This window comes from Charadrius vociferus, unplaced genomic scaffold, assembly GCF_000708025.1.
Source record: "Charadrius vociferus isolate BGI_N301 unplaced genomic scaffold, ASM70802v2 scaffold309, whole genome shotgun sequence".
NCBI classification, from domain to species: domain Eukaryota; kingdom Metazoa; phylum Chordata; class Aves; order Charadriiformes; family Charadriidae; genus Charadrius; species Charadrius vociferus.
In genome coordinates, this window is record NW_009661370.1 from 3,897,833 (window position 1) to 3,915,923 (window position 18,091).

Consider the following 18,091-nt stretch of genomic DNA (forward strand, 5'->3'; position numbering starts at 1 on the left):
ACGTGTTTGTCCTCACAGTATCAGAATCTGACCAGACCTGATGCCACAGGAGCCCAGAGAGGCGACACAGCTTTACCTAGTCCCTTCTGCTTCCTAAATCCAGTAGGCCCATGGTATCACTTAGCTACTTCTTTTCTTCTTATTACTCTTGTCACAATAGCTGAGAACATCTAGCAGAGTTTTATAACAGACGCATACTTCCACTCTTTGTCTGCATTGTAAGCACTGAATACTTGACAAGGAAAAAGAAAACCCCAACCCAATCCCCAGAACGTATGTGCCTTCTCTGCAATTTAAGGGCTAAACGCTGGGGTCCTTCCTCAGAGGTAACCTAAGGGAAGTCTGCCTTACTCAGTATCTCTGCATTTGATTCTTCACAAACAGCAGTCAGTCCAGAGTGTGAATGTGCTAACTGAGACATGACAAACCCATGTAACACCTCTTGCTGATATTCTGTTATTCTGTGGTTAAGGCTCATGAGGATTTTTGAAAGGAAGTTTATTTTTGCAAGCTGCTGAGTGCTGACTATGATGCGGGGCAGCTTTCACTTAGGCAAATGTCTTAACTTTTGTTAAGGGTCTTGGACAGACAGACTTACTGTGACATTTACAAGAAAAGCTGTGTAGATACATTTGGCTTGGGTTACTCAGTGAAAGTACATGTTGTAGGTTTTAACAAATAAAGGCCAGTTATAGTTCAGCAGAAAAGGAGAAGGCAGCTTTTCATCTCAACAGCCACCATCTCTCCCCTTCTTTTGGAAGTTCTAAAAATATTTGAGAGGTCCTAACCAATGTTCCTCATAGGTTATTGTCACTACCTAGAACACAGAGGTCAGTATTCACTATGACAAATCAGTTTTACGTAGTTTAACCACCTGTCTCCACCAGTTACACGAAGTGGATGATTCTGAAAACGTCAGCAACCATCAAAATAAAAACACATATAACCATACAATGTGTCACAGAGCACTGAAAATTAATCCTGCTGCTAAAGAAATGGAAAATGCACAATAAACACATTACCTGAAATTAAAATTGTTTTTGACCAAATCTCCAGGGCCTTTAAAGTTGTAACAATGATTTCCTATTTATATGGACTGCATGAATTCTCAGGTGACTCCCTGTGGAGAGCTGTATGAATACTTTTTTCCAGAGCTGAGGAAAGGAAAATAGATAGCTATAATGGAACTGCAGGAGCAGCCAAGCAGTAGATTGATTCAACAGGAGAAATTCAATGCATCCCAAAAGATTTCCTAGGATTTGCTCTCCTGCTGCTTAGGGCACAATTTGTTGTAATGAGAAACTGAGGATTTTGTTTCAGGTGTGTCAAAGCTTGTAGTGATGACTTAAAGGTATAAAGAAAGAACAACAACTGAAAGTCTCTTTTAAATAATGCTTTTGGATGAGAAGAGAACAAGGAAAAGCCCTTCAAGGTGCTAAAAAAGTCTCATATCTTATGTAAATAGCATTCCTTAAGAGATATTAATTGAATGAACAGTCAAACCCTTTCCTTCATCTCCAAACTCCTGCATTAAACAGCTTAAAAATTACAGTACAATTCAGTCAGCAAAAGAGAGAAAGCTTTAGTAAATTATCTGTTAAAATTGCACTCAGTCTTACTGTAATCTCTGCTCTTGGAAATGTCTGTAGAAAAATCCTACGTTGTCAGTTGTGAAGAAGTGAGTTAACAAGTTTTAAAATAAAAAAAAAAAAAAACAAACCACAAAACAAGTGAGGATTTTTTTTTTTATTTATTTAATAAGGGAACATTAAAAAAGGCAGACTACTCTGCTCATTTGGAGCGTGCCACACAGTAGAAGGCTGGCAGGAAGCATGTACTGCTGCAGTACTACATAAGCCCTGTTTGAAAGGTTAAGTGGGACACACATGATGTGAATTTCACCCTGAAGAAATGTGAGAATTGGTAGGCACTCATGCCCTCCTCTATTAGAAATAATAGTCATATGAACACCAAGCTTCTCTACAGCTCTGGTGTACCACAGCCTATGCAGATTTCTCACTAATTCTAGTGAACGCTCTGAAATGCCGTGTTGTTTCTCAAGTAAAGCCCAGAGTTTTACTCAGAAACAGGCTGCCACATGAAATTTCCTCAGGCAAAATGCTGAATCCTGATGGCATTGTGGTTTGATTAGGGAAGACATGCAAAATCTGAGATGTTCATATTCACAGCAGCACATATTATTCAGCACTCACATGCCCCTCGCACTTCTCAACATCACACTATGTACTGGAACATCATATGTTGTAGAAGAACCAACAGAGAAGAAATAGATGCTCTAAAAAATACCTTACCAAGAATGAACATTCATGTATGAATAACATGGTATCGGGACATTCAGCACAGGTTTACATGTGGTTACAAACAACGTAAATACCCAGAATCCAAAGATTTGAGTCATGGAGCTTTTTGAACAAAGCCAAAGTAGGCAGCACCTGCTCTTTCTCCACTAGATGACCACAGTTGCATTACAGCTATAGGCTCCAACCAGTTTCAAGACCTACCACACGACGTAGGATCTCCTAGAGGATCCTTCCTTATCGATAAAAAGTCATCAGACTCAGAAACTCTCCCAGTACAGCACAGGAGCAAGTACTGATGGAGAGAAGAACAGCAAGTGCCTCGCCACCTCGGCCCCTTCCCTTTTTCATTTCCAATTGAAACTGCATTCTGAAAGATTTTTATTCTTTCTGTAAACTCTACGTGTAGATTATACAAAGAATATACATTATTTCAGCCAGCTACCTGTCACTCAAGCTTGACCTAGCTCAGCATAAAACACGGATAACCTCACGGCAGTGGAGTCTGAACTAGAAAGTCACTTCTGATCAGGGATAGGGCAGCATCTGAACACATGAAATAGCGAGGAGATAATAATCAGTTATTATTATAGTTCCTATTATCATTTTATTTGCTCTCAGCCCAACTGTGGAAGTGGAATGGGAATGCTGCCTCATCCATTAACCTGAAAAGCAAGGCAAGATGTACAGCAAGAAATAAAACCAGCAAGAAGCATCTAGACGAAACACAATACTTGCTTTTAATGAGACAGTCCCCTCTCCCTCCACCTTTGGAAACAGCAGAACCAATTACATCTCTTACCTGTATGGTCCCAGAGTCCTGCTTCCATAATACAAAGCTTCTTCCCAGGATTCAAGGTTAATACAGGCATCCATGGCACAGTCAAGCATTTTCAGGTGATAGATATTTGTGTCTGGAAGACGACCCATGTTGCAGCTCAAGAGATTCTGGCATCTTGCCAGAACCTGCTCCCACTCTGTTATTAGACTTAGTTAAAGAAACATCTTCAATCAAACAAAAATACAAGTTCTAAATGTTGTTAGCAAAGAGTAAGAGCTACAGGGCATGAAGATAAAAAAGCTGCCATCGTTCCAGACTCTGCTTCAATTCTTGAAAACATACTTGAACTCAGAAGTGGTAGCTTAGGCAACTATGCTTTGGTTACATTTAGCAAAACAATTTCTAAATAAGGCAGTATTTCAGCAATAAAGGGTAAAAGAAAAATGACAAAATGAAAGGATATTTTAATACATAACAAACTAAAATTCAAGTATGTTTTATTTAGCTGCTGAAACATTATTATTGACTTAAGATACTTCTCCAAACTTTACACCCAAGGGCAATAACCAATGGAAACATGTCTTAACAAAATGTCTCAGCAGCTTAAAAAAAATTATCTTTTTTATATTTTAAAATAATGACACATACTTTTAAGCTGCCCAAGATTTGTTTTAGGATTCTCATGAAATTAGAACCTTTTCTTGCAATTAATTAATTTTCTTTCTCCTTGAAACAGGTGTAAAGAGCATTGTTTTTTTTCATGTACAGCTGCATGCTTCATGCATGAGAAAGAAAAGCATCACAGTTTTGATGTCTGACTGTAGTTCAGGATTAAGGATCTTGTCAGTAAAGACGATTTTTCTTCCAATGCTACAAGAAGATTTTTTGTGTGTGTGGAAGAGAAGGAAGCTGGGGGTTGCATTCACTTTAGTTAGATACTCCTTACCACAAATCACTTATTTTCATTACGTTCTACATTGGCTTGACTTCTCTGTGGACCAGATTATTCTCTCTCTGACCACACCTAAGCTGAATACCAATACACACAGACTTCAAAAGAGTACTGTCATCTGGGACTTTATGGGAGTCCCACAATTCAAGCAGTCTAAAACCCCAAAAGATACCATACACACCAGTAAGAACAAATAAAATAATAAAAAAAAATAGACTTACAGTAAAAGAAGTAATAATGTTGTTTGTATCACAGTCCTTTCCACACAATCAACTCAAGGAAGTTCAGCAATTATCTTCATGACATTACTGAAAATACTATACACCCCAATTTAGCAATGGCTTGAAGTGTGCAATGATAACCCTGTGATGAAGTAATTAGTCCTTCCTGAACATAGGAATATTTACATACTTAAAATTTAAGAATGTGACCATTATGTAGCTGGGCCAGGATTTATAGTATGGTTGTTACAAGGCTAAACTAATTATTTGTGAATTGCTCTCATGCCCTTGGATTGAAAGAACCATATAAGGGAAGGAATGTGTTATTATAAAATTGCACCTTAACCTTTATATCTCTGGCAAACATCCATGTATTCTTTACAACTGATTAAGGACAGACAAACAGAAGAATGAGGGATATTATTTCCACTTGATACAATTTTTGTAGAAAGTACAAAGCACTGACATTCTTGAAAGATTACCATTTTAGCTGATGCATATGTCTGTCTGCTTTTGCTTCTCATTATGCTGCTTTGTTCACTGACTAGCATCTAATAGCAGATGTGCTGTATCGCAGGACCTGTTGGGACCAAATTTTCAGGTACATAAACTGCAAACTGGAAAAACAACTATCAGCTGCAACAGGGCAAAAGGGAAGCTGGCTGTCCTGTATCTGCCCAAGAACAGAGAAGCATCTCTCAACCAGCTCTGCTACTGTTGTGTGGCCTGAGGTGCCAAGGAGTCCTTTTCCTCCACAATAATCCCCTTGCATTTGGCTTTAGCATCTCACTTTGTATGCTTAAACTGGAATTTGGGCCTGAGACAGTTCACTCACCCATATTGTTTCAAGTTCTCTAGCTGCAGATTTAGCATTACAAACTGTATCAGCTATAATCAGTAGCTAAGGTTTTGGAAGTCACTAACTTTCTCAACTACAGAAATTGTTGGCTTAATTTGCTAAAAAATTACACTTGCAGAATCACAGAATGGTCAGGGTTGGAAGGGACCTCTGGAGATCATCTAGTCCAGCCCCCCCGCCAGAGCAGGGCGGGGCACCTACAACAGGTTGCACAGGACGGTGTCCAGGCGCGTTTTGAATGTCTCCAGTGTGGGAGACTCCACAACCCCTCTGGGCAGCCTGTGCCAGTGCTCTGCCACCCTCGAAGGAAAGAAGTTCCTCCTCATGTTAAGATGGGGCTTCCGATGTTCAAGTTTGTGCCCGTTACCTCTCATCCTATCACTGGGCACCACTGAAAAAAGGCTGTTCCCATCCCCCTGGCACCCTCCCTTTAAGTATTTGTAAGTATTAATAAGATCCTGCCTCAGTCTTCTTTTCTCTAGACTAAAGAGACCCAAGTCCCTCAGCCTTTCCTCATAAGAGAGATGTTCTAATCCCCTAATCATCTTTGTAGCCCTTTGCTGGACCCTCTCCAGCAGATCCCTGTCTTTCTTGAACTGGGGAGCCCAGAACTGCATACAATACTCCAGATGCGGCCTCACCAGGGCAGAGTAGAGGGGGAGGATGACCTCCCTCGACCTGCTGGCCACACTCTTCTTGATGCACCCCAGGATGCCATTCGCCTTCTTGGCCGCCAGGGCACATTGCTGGCTCATGGTCATCCTGTTGTCCACCAGGACTCCCAGGTCCCTCTCCACAGAGCTGCTCTGCAGCAGGTCAGCCCCCAACCTGTACTGATGCATGGGGTTATTCCTCCCCAGATGCAGTACCCTACACTTGCCCTTGTTGAATTCCATAAGGTTCCTCTCCGCCCAACTCTCCAGCCTGTCAAACTAATGACTATGTGCTTAAGTCAGCAAGCAAAGGTTACTATTCATTCTTGGCAAGCAGACAAACATCAAGCCCTCTCTTCAGGTACTGCACTTGTCACTGCGTGCCATTTAGCACTGCTATTGTGGTGCAATGGAAGGAAAGATGACACATTTCAAATAGCCCATGTCTGAGAACAGGAGCTGAATGGATAGCACAGATGTATTTTTTGAACCAGTCCTGATACCTTTTACTACAATGTGTTTGATTTATTTTTAAATATCAGCTAAATCAGTAACCTTAATTAAAGACCCTACCAAAATTGAGTAGGTGCACTTTCTCCTTCAGTTAAATATAGGAACATTAAATAGGACTGGCTCCATATTTTCAGTATAAAAATGATTGTAACCGCATGTTGCATATCTGTAATTTAACTTTCATGTTAAAACACGGGCCTTGAAGTATAACTGAATGCCTGAAGATCTATTTCAGTATTGTCTGTCTCAACCCAGTGACTACAGAGGAACTTAAGACAGACTAGAAACTATATGAAGATTAAAGTTAGATGAGTGTTTCCCTCTTGCTAACAAATGAATCTCTCTGGACTAGAAAGAAACTCAGTTGTGGTGGTTTTTTTGTTGTCGTTGTTACAATAAAAATTGTGATTACTTGTTTCGAGCCTGGAATATCACTATGAAACTTGTTTTTATGCTGCTGAAAAGGAGTACTGGAAGATTTAATTCTTTCTAGCTCCAGAGAAAGCCCATGCTTCTGAAAATGGTAAGGCACCTTGCTACATTAGGCCAAATTCACAGTGAAATTCCACTGAATAGACTAAGATGACAGAGGGATGAATATACTCATAGTCTGCTAGTAAAAAATCTCCACCTCTCTTCTGCTCATCTTTTCTTGGGTTTTGCTGTTCACCAGTTTTTTTAATGGGATTGAATAACTACATGATAGCCATTGCCATTACGTACCAGTTTTGTTTATTAGTGCAAGATCATCTCATTCAATTTGCTTAATTATCTATTATTATTATAACTTATTACAATGATTCTATAGTGTTTGCAGTGAACCTGACTGTGATTATGTCCTTGCTATTGTCCTCGCTGTGCAAAGAATGAGAACCTGGAAATTTTCACAATGGGAATAATGGGACAAAGAATCTAACAATGTTCAAATTAAGCTTTATTTCATTTAAAAGTGGATTTATATGACGTGGTGGGCTGTGATGGCAGAAGTCTACACCTGAGCCAAAATATCCCTTCGCATCCTAGGTACCTACCATCCCTGCCATGAAGCAGTTCCAGTCCAAGTAATCAGAGACTCTACTACTATTAATACAATTAAGAATATGACATGGTTTGAACATCAAATCAATTAAAAATACATTTTAAAACAACATAAAAAATGTAAACCTTTAGGAAATAAATCTAAAAAGATTAAGTGCTTACTAAGGGGCTCTCTGCATTGTTTTCACAGCTGAATGACAGACTGTAGCTTGTCACAGAAAGGATACCTTCTTTTGATTTTGGATATCTCACTTCATTTACAGCATCTTTGACTTCTTTCCAAGCACACTCTTCACCAGCCAATTTCTCAGCATCCTGGTTAATGGAAACAAAAGCATTTGATGAGAAAAACAGTAAACTGAGAATATGCAGTAATGATGAAAAACAGGACAAAAAGGTTACACTGACGAAAGCTGCTTGTGGGGATTGTATCACTATTTTTTGAAAATATACAAAAAAATCATTTCACCTGGCATTCATACTCACCCTGTGTTTTTAAGTAAACGAACTGACATCAAGAAAATGAATGCAAACTTGGAAACATTAAATACTCAAACCAGATATTAGGATTGCAACAAGAACTATGATCAACCAGAAAAGAGAAATAATAGCATGTGATTTTTACTATTAAAATGCATTGAGCAGATCAAATTCTCTCAATCACCTGCTACCTAATATTTCACAGATTCTCAACCACACTGTAGAAAGGATTTAGCAAATAATTTTGATTAACCATGTGATGATTATAGAGACTTTACAAACAGTGGGAGGCTACCTTCATCCATTACAGTTATGAGCATGAGCTTACAAGAGAAGTCTACTACTCAGAAAAAGCCTGAACTTCATTTTTCTTTTATAACTCATTGCTATTTCTTCCCTATTCCATCGGATTCTATAAAGTTATATTTTCCCATCGCTTTGTCATAAAGAAGGTAAAAATGCTTAATGGCTACAGCAGTAAGAGAAAGCTTCCCTTTTCAACTTTCTAGCAGTGACTAACTGCACCTTAGGCAAACCACTTGGAACAAATTTATTAAAGAATCTACAGACACAGTTAAGCATCTTGAGGGATTTCCAAAAGCATCTAGATATTAAATTTCCATTGCTATAAGCACTTAAATACCTTTAAAAATCTGGCCTTTAAGACATTGCAGTTCATTATTTCTCTCTCCTTATAAAAGGCCCCACTACTCGCAAAAGGGTTTTGTAAGTGCAAATTCTTTCAGGAATATTTTAAATACAGTTCTAAAAAATCAGCCTTCAGCAGGGGTGGAGGCCTGGAGATGAACACAGAAGGTACGTGAAAAATCTAACCAAGCACTTTGTAACCAACCGATGCTCACTGGGCATCACAGGAGTACCTCTATTAAAAAGCCTATAATCTGTATCTGTCTAGAACTGCATAATTTTCTTATTCCACTGCTTCTTATTTACCATAAATTCAGAAGAGAAAATATTTACAGTGAGAATCAGCATTCACTTTCACATTTCATTTTCAGTTTTGTCTTTCCATCTGCTCCATGAAACAGCAGAACTCTGTGTATCCCTGGGATGATTAAATCAAGATTAAATTAAGATTGGTCTCAGCTGCCCCACCATTCTGTGGGGCCTTATAAGGAGGGCAGCCTGACCCCACTGCATTTTGCACATGTACTTCCCCTACAATCAGTTCTCTGATCAAAAGATCACCTGGAAATAATTTTGTTCATAGCTGAATTTGCCACCAGAAGGCATAAGGTGAATGTTAGGACAAACAAGCTCATACTGTAGAAATTTTATCAGCACAGTTAATGTACATACTCATCCCTCTTACAGCTTTGTGACAGACTTACGCTGAATCTGTTAGCTTTAAGGTAACTTCTACCAGTTTTTAGGGGACTACATAAATTTCTGAATTCAGCCAGTTAACCTGTAATAATCTGTCTCTAAGACACCTTTGTAGATCAAGCACTGCTCACTGATTGATCTAAAAGATAAATCTGGCCTGTAAGATACTAAGAATGATATCTGTGAAATTTTAGGTTTAAGGAGATACCTGAAAAAGAAAAATTCTTTTAAGCTATGTTTTCCCACTGGCCCAAGTATAATTCTTAGTATTTCTGCAACATTCTGTAAGCCTTAGAACTAAAACCTCAGAAACATTGGAATTGGGACAGATTTATAAGAGAAGAAAAAAACCAACTACACAATTGTTACAGGGCAATGACTGATGCATCATTAGGGCTCACTTTGCACACAGTGGGACTGATGGATGAATCAGGTTAAAGCATTCATTGACACAGAATTAATCTTTCTCTTTCTTGCGCAGTCTTTTGAGTTGCTTTTCATTGTTTTCAAGCGTTTCATTAAAGCAGTGCAAGGTTGGGGTTTCCTCTAACCTTTACACCAGTGCATAGGGTTAAGTCATTACTGGCTTCATATCCAGGTAGAGAACAGGGAGTGTCTGTTAGACCAATAATCTCCCAGCACTCTCTGGATTCATGGTCTTTATCCCTTTTGTAAGAGACTTTAGGATGGAGGGAGCTGGGCAGGATGCCCAGTTCTGGGAAGGATTTAAGTCACAGGTTTCAATGAGATGTTTTCTGTGTTCTCAAGATGAGGCATTTTGGGGATTGGCTTATGTAAGAACAACCAAAGACCTGGCTAGGTGGGCCTTTTACACCTCTACTGTTCTTCACCAGATTTTCATATACCAAAGAAGTCCTGTCCTTTCCTAAACACTCCAGTTCAACGCATAGAGGGTGCTACCAAACAGGCAGCCAAGCAGGGGCTGCAAAACGACCAGGAGGGCTTGTCACTGGGAACACTTCTGCCCTCCAGCCTAGTAAGCTTTTTGCAAGTTGTTTCTCTCCCTTGGACAATGCCTTGAAAGTCATGACCATGTGATATGACTAAGCCAGCTAAACATACAAAGCTGCCTTGGAGTTGGAATTATGGAAATAATTGAAGTGATTAATAGTTACGCCAAACTGTTTAATTTAATCTAAGAGCATGGCAGTAACAGCTATGGGAGATTTAGCTTTCCACAGAGTAACACCCATTCAAAGCATCTCTTTTCAGAATGTGTTCCCAGTCAAACCTCCAGGTGGGCAGAGCTGCCAGCAATAAGGGAAGACAGGCATTTTTCGTCTCTAGAAAAGGAGAACCCTAGCTGAAGACAAGGAGGAGGCTTTTGAAAAAGAAGAAAGAATTAGCAACTTGTGCCTAATTATTTTCCTTACTTCTAAAAATTGACACTAAACATAAGAATTTGTTTTTGAGAACAACAAAATATTTGTGTCTTGGTCTAAAAAATAATTAGACTAGATAATCTAGTCACAAAACTGCATGACAACCTTATGATGGCTGAAAATGGCATTCTTTACAATTCAGCTTTCACACATGGAGGCGTGCTGGAGAAAACTGAGAGAAGTGTTGAAGTCTCATGAGGAGAGCAGAAAAGACAGCTGTAACACACGCTTTTCCACAGCAAGAACACAACCTTGCAATGCTCTTAACACAGGTACAATCCATTGGAGGCAGAAGTGTCATTGGATGTGCTAGCTGAACCCACAATCTAGCAAGCAAGGAAAGACAAAATTGATCCTGTGACTTATTTTGAGCAATTATTCCAGATGGAAGATGGTTCCAGCACCTGCTTTCCACTTCAAGCATGTGTGTGGGAAACTTGTTCACTAAAAGGTGAGTTAACATGCAACAGCAACATTTCAATTACATCTCTATTCTTCCAATACCATTGCAGGTGCTACTACATCTTTCTTGTTAAAACACACCTGGGGATTTGTCATCTTAACACTGAAGTTTTCTGGAAAACGCCATGGACCACCTATCCCTTGGACTACCTATCCCTGACTGCTTAGACCTGTGCTTCTAAACCTTTAGATGGATCAATTTCCAGTCATATTCAGTTCTTCTAGTAAAACAAGCTATAAGCTAAACCCTTCACACCTGACATCTCTCAAAAGAAGGACACTGTGTAGCTTCACATCTACTTGAATTTAGTTAGGGTACATAAAACACAAAGGGTCAGCTACATAATTCAACCAGACAAAATTCTACCCTTGAAATCTATGTGGTACTTCAAAAGGGGCAAATGCAAAATATTCTGCAAAGCAAAATCTTCCAGCCATAAAGAAACATTTTGCCTCCCCTAAATTTCACAAAAATTTTGCTGTATAAAGGATGTAAGAACAAGATTAATTTTTTTAAATATTGAACATCATAATTTCTACAGCTTGTAGATCAGAACAACATCAGTTTTTGTTTGCCTTTCAGAATACTTCCAGGTTTATATCCAATTATTCTCCAGATTTTTAAATTTGTAGATACTCATTGCAATCTATGTTTCAGGAGCCTGAGAATGGACACGATCAGCTCTTTCCAGTGCATCCTGTAAATGCTCATATAAGTAGTCTGTGGTACAGAATACACCACTAAAAGTCAGTATTTGCTTCAAATATTACCCAGTTTTCCACGGTTTAGATTCTGTTAGTGACACTTTTAAAAATGAAGCTATAATTACTTATAGCAAAGCTATAATGAAAGAAAGAGAAATAAGAAGACCAGAGGGTATCTGATGAGGATTATAATCTGTTTGCACAGTGATCAAATGTAAAACATTCTGCGGTTCTGGCTTTAAGTGACAGGAAGATTTATTATAAAAGCACCATCTCCTGAAACAATTACAGACATCAACCACCACAGAAATAAGCATTTGAAAACGTTCACCTGTCTCATTCCCTCCTTTTCCTTTGCTCCCACGTTGCTTGTAAGAATTAGTTCTCTTCCTATCTCTTCTGCTATTTTAGCGTCCTGAACACATCCCATCCTTAACTGAGCTCTCCTTAGAAAGGACTATAATCTTCAAAGTACAGATACAGGTTTCTCTTTCCTTCCTGTTACTTTACACCACCCCTCTTCCCCTGACTACTCTTCTGTTTCTTACACTTCCTAAAAGTGCTCCCTACCTATTCATTTCAAGCGTTAGCAGTCACTGTTCTTTACTGTCCCAACATTTAAAATCCTGAACGTTAAAAGATTCCCACATGGACAGCATGTTCTCTGAGAGAAGGCATCTCTGCTACCAAAACAAGCATATGCCAACCAGTCAGTGTCGTTGCCCCCTCTGCCCAAATGCACTCCCACAGCTCCAACGTTGCTCATCTGTAATGCACTGCACCTCTGAAGATCTCCTGAACATCTAAAAGGTCGATTAAGGGCTAGTCCTCCTTTCACACTTAGGCTACAGGACAGAAATAGGAGGACAGAAATAGGACACATTTTCTGTCCTCTCTACAAGTTTTTCTTTCTCCTTCTCACAGATGGAGGTAGAGAAACAAGCCAGAGATTTGCCAGGAGAGGAACTGTGAAGCACCCCCCTCCTCCCTCCACAGAAGGGAGAATTGGGGACAGGAAACTCCAAACAGTAACTAACTCCTACACCTCTTTTTCTTCTCCCCAGCGTTCCCCCTACAAGAAGTAGGTCCAAGGGCATCTTCATTATGTGCCTGTTTCCAGTAATCAAGTATCCAGTCCCACACAGGCAGAAATGAGCAAAGCTTTGTAGGGGGTATTGGAGTTCCAGGCTGCTCTGAGAGGAGTAAAAACCAAGATCTACAGTTTTCCATGATCAGTATCTTCTCTTCTAAATACACAAATGGAATAAAAAAGTGTAATGTAAGCACCAGCAAATGTCAGTTTTGCAGTGGTAAAAACCTATAAACTATGGTTCAAACTGAAATCAGGGGTTTAATATGAAATACTACTGGGTATGATATTTTTGCAAGAAAAAAATCACACTAAATAATCATAACAGTTACTTCTGGACACAAAATCTATGACTATATAACGATAATCCTGTGAGACAGCAGCGTATAATTCTGTTCTTGTTCTCTTTTTGTGGAAGCTTGAAAAATGTCTTTAAAAAGGAAGTTTTCTAGACTGTAATATTTTAACACTATAAAAGCTACAGATACCTCAAATATCTGAACATTTCACATAAATTACTGACCATGGCTTACTATTTGCTTCATTTCTAAAAATTTAAGTGGCAACTAGAGATGTGCATCTGACAGAACAATTCTGACCAACTTGATGGGTCCAAATCAAAATAGGTTTTCTTAGGTTTTGTTTGAAGAAGGTGTCAGAAGAGCTCAGACACATTTAAGTTAGGGCATGACATTTTAAAACAGATCTCTTACATTAAGCTCTGAAAGCATAAACAACATTTTTTCTATTTCTGATTCTATTTAAAAATGCAGCAACTACTGAACATATGTTTCTAGTAAACTCAGTAACTCATTATTTTATACATGGCGGCAAAAGGAAAGCATTAAACAAGCAGAAGATATTGCAGATCTTCTGAAGCTTCACTTTTAGTACGATGAAGAAAAATGTCGGTGAGAAAATGTGATATGTAAGTTGCTATACTGCAGCTAAACTGAATTTGTGACTTGAGTGCTTCAGAGCAAACAGGGTACGAGGGCCCGCCAGGCAATCACAGGTGCAGGCAGCTACAGCCACAGCAAGAGAAATCATATTTGCATGGTCTACCAAAACATCTGAGGTCATCTCTTACAAAACATTTCCAGTCTTTCTCATCTCCACAGGTAATTTGTGCTCAACTCTGAAGCTACCGTTTTGTGATGGGACAGCCGTTTGCGATAGAGGGCTGTATAGCTGAAGAAACGTATACTCACAGGGCAGCACAGGCTATTGTGAAGCAACCTGTGGTACTAGAGTTTGACTCCACACTGGAATCTGGGCTGGATTTATATCCGTATTCTGGATGAAGTTTAAATTCAGAATTAAAGACCCCTCATGTCTTATTATGAGGGCTGTGGTTCATAGAAGCCTGCAGCTTCAGTTGAGGATTTCACTCACCTTCAATCTTGTGAATATACTTTGTGAAGAACTACGAGTGTGTGAAATGATCAGTGCACAGAGCCCTGTCATGATTCAAGATTTACATGTGATTTCTGAAGTTTCAAAAGCTCCCCTGCCCTGCTCCATGAAAAATAATGCCAGCTCCATAAATGCCAGTTCAACAATACTTTCCAACCCGCATACGGCTGTCGTGACTAGAAGCTGAGCTGTCAGAAGAGAAGACCTTGTGTTTTCTGCCATATGGCTCTGAAGAGGGTGAATGGGACACATGGCAATTCCAAAGCTACTCTGTCTGCAGACAAAAACAATGTCGCATTCCCTGTGAGCCTATTGGGAGGTGGTGAACCTGACTTCTGAACAAACTGAATTTGCACCTTTTATTTTTGAATTCCGACAGTAAAATAAGACACATTGCAGCTGGATGCCATATTGCAGCTGTGCAGTATATTGCTCAGTATTAGGCAGACTACATTACCTCACATAATCGATATCAGCTCGTCATGGATTACTGACTCTGGCATCTGGAAGTGTATAAGAACTGCACAGACTAGTAATACTCTAAATTGTATAGGTATCGAAAAATTTAACAGTCGTTCACACCATTCATGTTTAAGTGCTCTATTTAGGCATTCAAATCAAGATGAAGATTTCCTCAGACCCTGCGTACAATTAGTGCAAGAAACCTTCACATGGTAGTATGAATAACCTTAACTTTATCCAACACAGTTACAACATTACAATATTTACTCAGAAATTTAAAAAGAGGCATCAAAAACAACTGTGGGAAATTTATTAAAATAAGATGTTTTTAATAAAGAGAAAATTAAGATCGGCAAGTCCATTTTAAGAAGTCAGTTCAATTTAATAAAATTAAATAGGACTAAGATAAGTTTATCCCAGTAACATCTTATATTTAATTAAGTCTTAAAGTATACAGTACAAGAGGAGCAAATAGACCAACAGTTCTCAACCTCTCCAGTTGCATGTCCAATATCTGTCAGGCTCACAATTCTGCACACCAAAAATAGTAATCGCATTTCTGTCAGACTCATATTCCACTCTTATCCACTGCAATCCCACTTCAGCTATTTCTATGGTTTTTTTTAGACACACACATTTTTAAACAGCCTTTTCAAAGATCACTGAATCTGTATATTGTATGTTAGAGACACAAATAAATGTTTTATATTGAAGTAAAATGGCATCCCTCTTCCTACTGACTCCCCTGCTTACAGACTCAAGGGTCACATTAGCCTTCTTTGACAGAGGAGAACACAGTGTTTTCAATTTCTATTCAGATACCCATGCTGAGATTCATCTGATCAAATGTAAACATTTGGGCTACGCTTCTATTTGACAGAGAAAAGGAGGCACTCTGTCGTGGTTTGGCCTCAGCCAGCAACAAAGAACCACGCAGCCGCTCGCACAACTCCCACAGTCGTGGAAAAAGAAAATGACAGGCCCAAACTCGTGGGTTAAAAGAGTGCAATTTAACAGAACAGCAAAAGGAAAAGACAAAAACGCGATTACAGTACCGCCGCGAAGCGCACCGACCGGACCCGCACCGCCGCAGCCCACCCCCGAGTGGCGACTCCTCTCCTCGCCCCGGCTAGCTCCTCTTATAGCCCGGGCATGGGTCACGTGGTATGGAATACCTGCCCCCTGCCGGCTCCTGGGGAGATTAACCCCATCCCTGCCGGAACCAGGACACACTCTCAGGGTGTAATTTGTGTTATCCTAAAGCAGGTTCCTAAAATACATCAGATGAATAAGAGTCAAAGTGTGTCTATTTTTCTCCATTTTATCCATAAAGGAAGTCTGGAGGAACTAGCTCAGATGCTGACATTTACACTGTAGCTGTCTGAGATTTGGTGAAATAAATCATAGCTGTAGATCCCCATTTCGGATGTGGAACATGTGTTCTACCTTTGCGGTGGTGGCACATTATATTTCAATAGCTCTAATTTACCAAGCAATTCCAGTTACTCTGTATTATTTACCTGTCCTCATAAATATTTATTATTCTCTCAGTCTTTGTCATCCATGAATTTTACTGGCAATGATTTTGCAATTACTTCCAATTCATTCATGAAAATGCTGGGTACTGTAGAAACAGTGTTATTATGGACACACTCTGAAACTATTTGGTAAGCATTATATATAACTGATGATTACAGTCATTTAATGTTTAAGTGCGTTGTCAGACCAATCTTGTGTTGCATTGGGTTTGCATGGCAAGGTTTTGGTAGGGGGGGGGGGGGGGCTCCAAGGGCGGTTTCTGTGAGGAGCTGCTAGAAGCTTTCCCTGTGTCCCATAAAGCCAACGTCAGACAGCTCCAAGACGAACCCACCGCTGGCCAAGGCCAAGGCCAAGGCCAAGCCCATCAGCAATGGTGGTAACGCCTTTGGGATAACATATTTAAGAAGGGGAAAACCAGTTGCTGTGCATGGAGGTTAATGGTGGAGCAGGTATCCAGCTGCAGCCCGTGGAGGACCCCACGCGGGAGCAGGTGGATATCTGCCCCAGCAGCCAGCCAAAGGAGGCTGTGGCCCCGTGGGAAGCCCATGCTGGAGCAGGCTCCTGGTGGGACCTGTGAATCCATGGGGAAAGGAGCCCACGCCGCAGCAGGTTTGCTGGCAGGACTCGTGACCCTTGGGGAGACCCACGCTGGAGCAGTGCATAAAGAACTGCAGCCCGTGGGAAGGACTCATGTTGGAGAAGTTTGTGCAGGACTGTCTCCCAGGGGATGAACCCCATGCTGGAGCAGGGGAAGAGTGTGAGGAGTCCTCCCCCTGAGGAGGGAGCGGCAGAAACAACCTGTGAGGAACTGACCACAGCCCCCATTCCTCATTGAAGAAGTAGTGAAATCAGGAGTGAAGTTAAGCCTGTATGTGTGGGTGTGGGTTTGTTTTAAGATTTAGCTTTTATTTTCTCATTATCCTACTCTGATAGTGATTGGTAATAAATTAATTTCCCCAAGTCAATTCTGTTTTGCCCATGACGGTAACTGGTGAGTCATTTCCCTGTCCTAATCTTGACCCACGAGCCTTTCCTTATATTTTCTCTCCCCTGTCCAGCTGGGAAGGGGAGTGATAGAGTGGCTTTGGTGGGCACCTGGCATCCAGCCAGGGTCAATCCACCACAAGGGTATATATATTTGGAGGGTACATGTATAAATTCCTGTAGTAAGAGAAAAGACAAGAAAAAAGCTCAAAGTTTTCATTAGTCTCGAACATCACAGCCCAACTGATTTTTTAAAAGACCAATAATGCTCAGAGATCACGTGTTACTATTAAAGCTTTTCTGGTTTATCTCTTTGTGATAAAAACCTAAGTAAATAATACTACAGACAGTATTTCCTCTCACAAAAAGCAGCATACAAGGACGCTAGGCTATTTAGCAAGAAAGCAAGATACTATCTAAAGAGATCTGCCAAAATATAAACAATGTACAGGGCTAGCAGCTAAACTTTACCATAGCATCTTGCCTGGACCTGGAGACTCTTCAAATGAAAAGCACATGTATTTAACACATTCTGTCATTCTTGTTGCTGACCAAAGCATTTCCCGTATTTATTTTTAAACTAGGTCCCTTAAATGCTACTACTCCTTTTGATGAAAAAGGAGTCATAATTACACTAGGGCTATCCTAGTTCTTTTTATTGCCCTTTCTCCATACTGTTTTACAAAATCCTTGTGCCATACACAGCTCATGCCCCTGGGGATGATTGGAACTTTGCAGGACCAAGACCCCAATGCCTACTCCCAGTCAAGACGATGGAAGTTGCAGCATATTCCATGAGCAACAGGACTGACTTTTATGTCTGTAACAGCACTGCCTTTATAAACCTTTTAATTTTAGGACTCTGGAG

General features: G+C 40.0%; 1 protein-coding gene across 1 annotated transcript in view; it reads right to left on the bottom strand.

Annotated features, from left to right (window-relative positions):
* Positions 1-18,091, bottom strand: part of SMYD3 (SET and MYND domain containing 3) — a 391,913-nt gene that overhangs the window by 46,125 nt on the left and 327,697 nt on the right. The window contains exons 10-11 of the mRNA XM_009893664.1: positions 7,563-7,650; positions 3,121-3,295 (exon numbers count right to left, since the gene is read on the bottom strand). Coding sequence (XP_009891966.1) covers positions 3,121-3,295; positions 7,563-7,650 — 263 coding nt within the window. The remainder of the gene's footprint in view (positions 1-3,120; positions 3,296-7,562; positions 7,651-18,091) is intronic.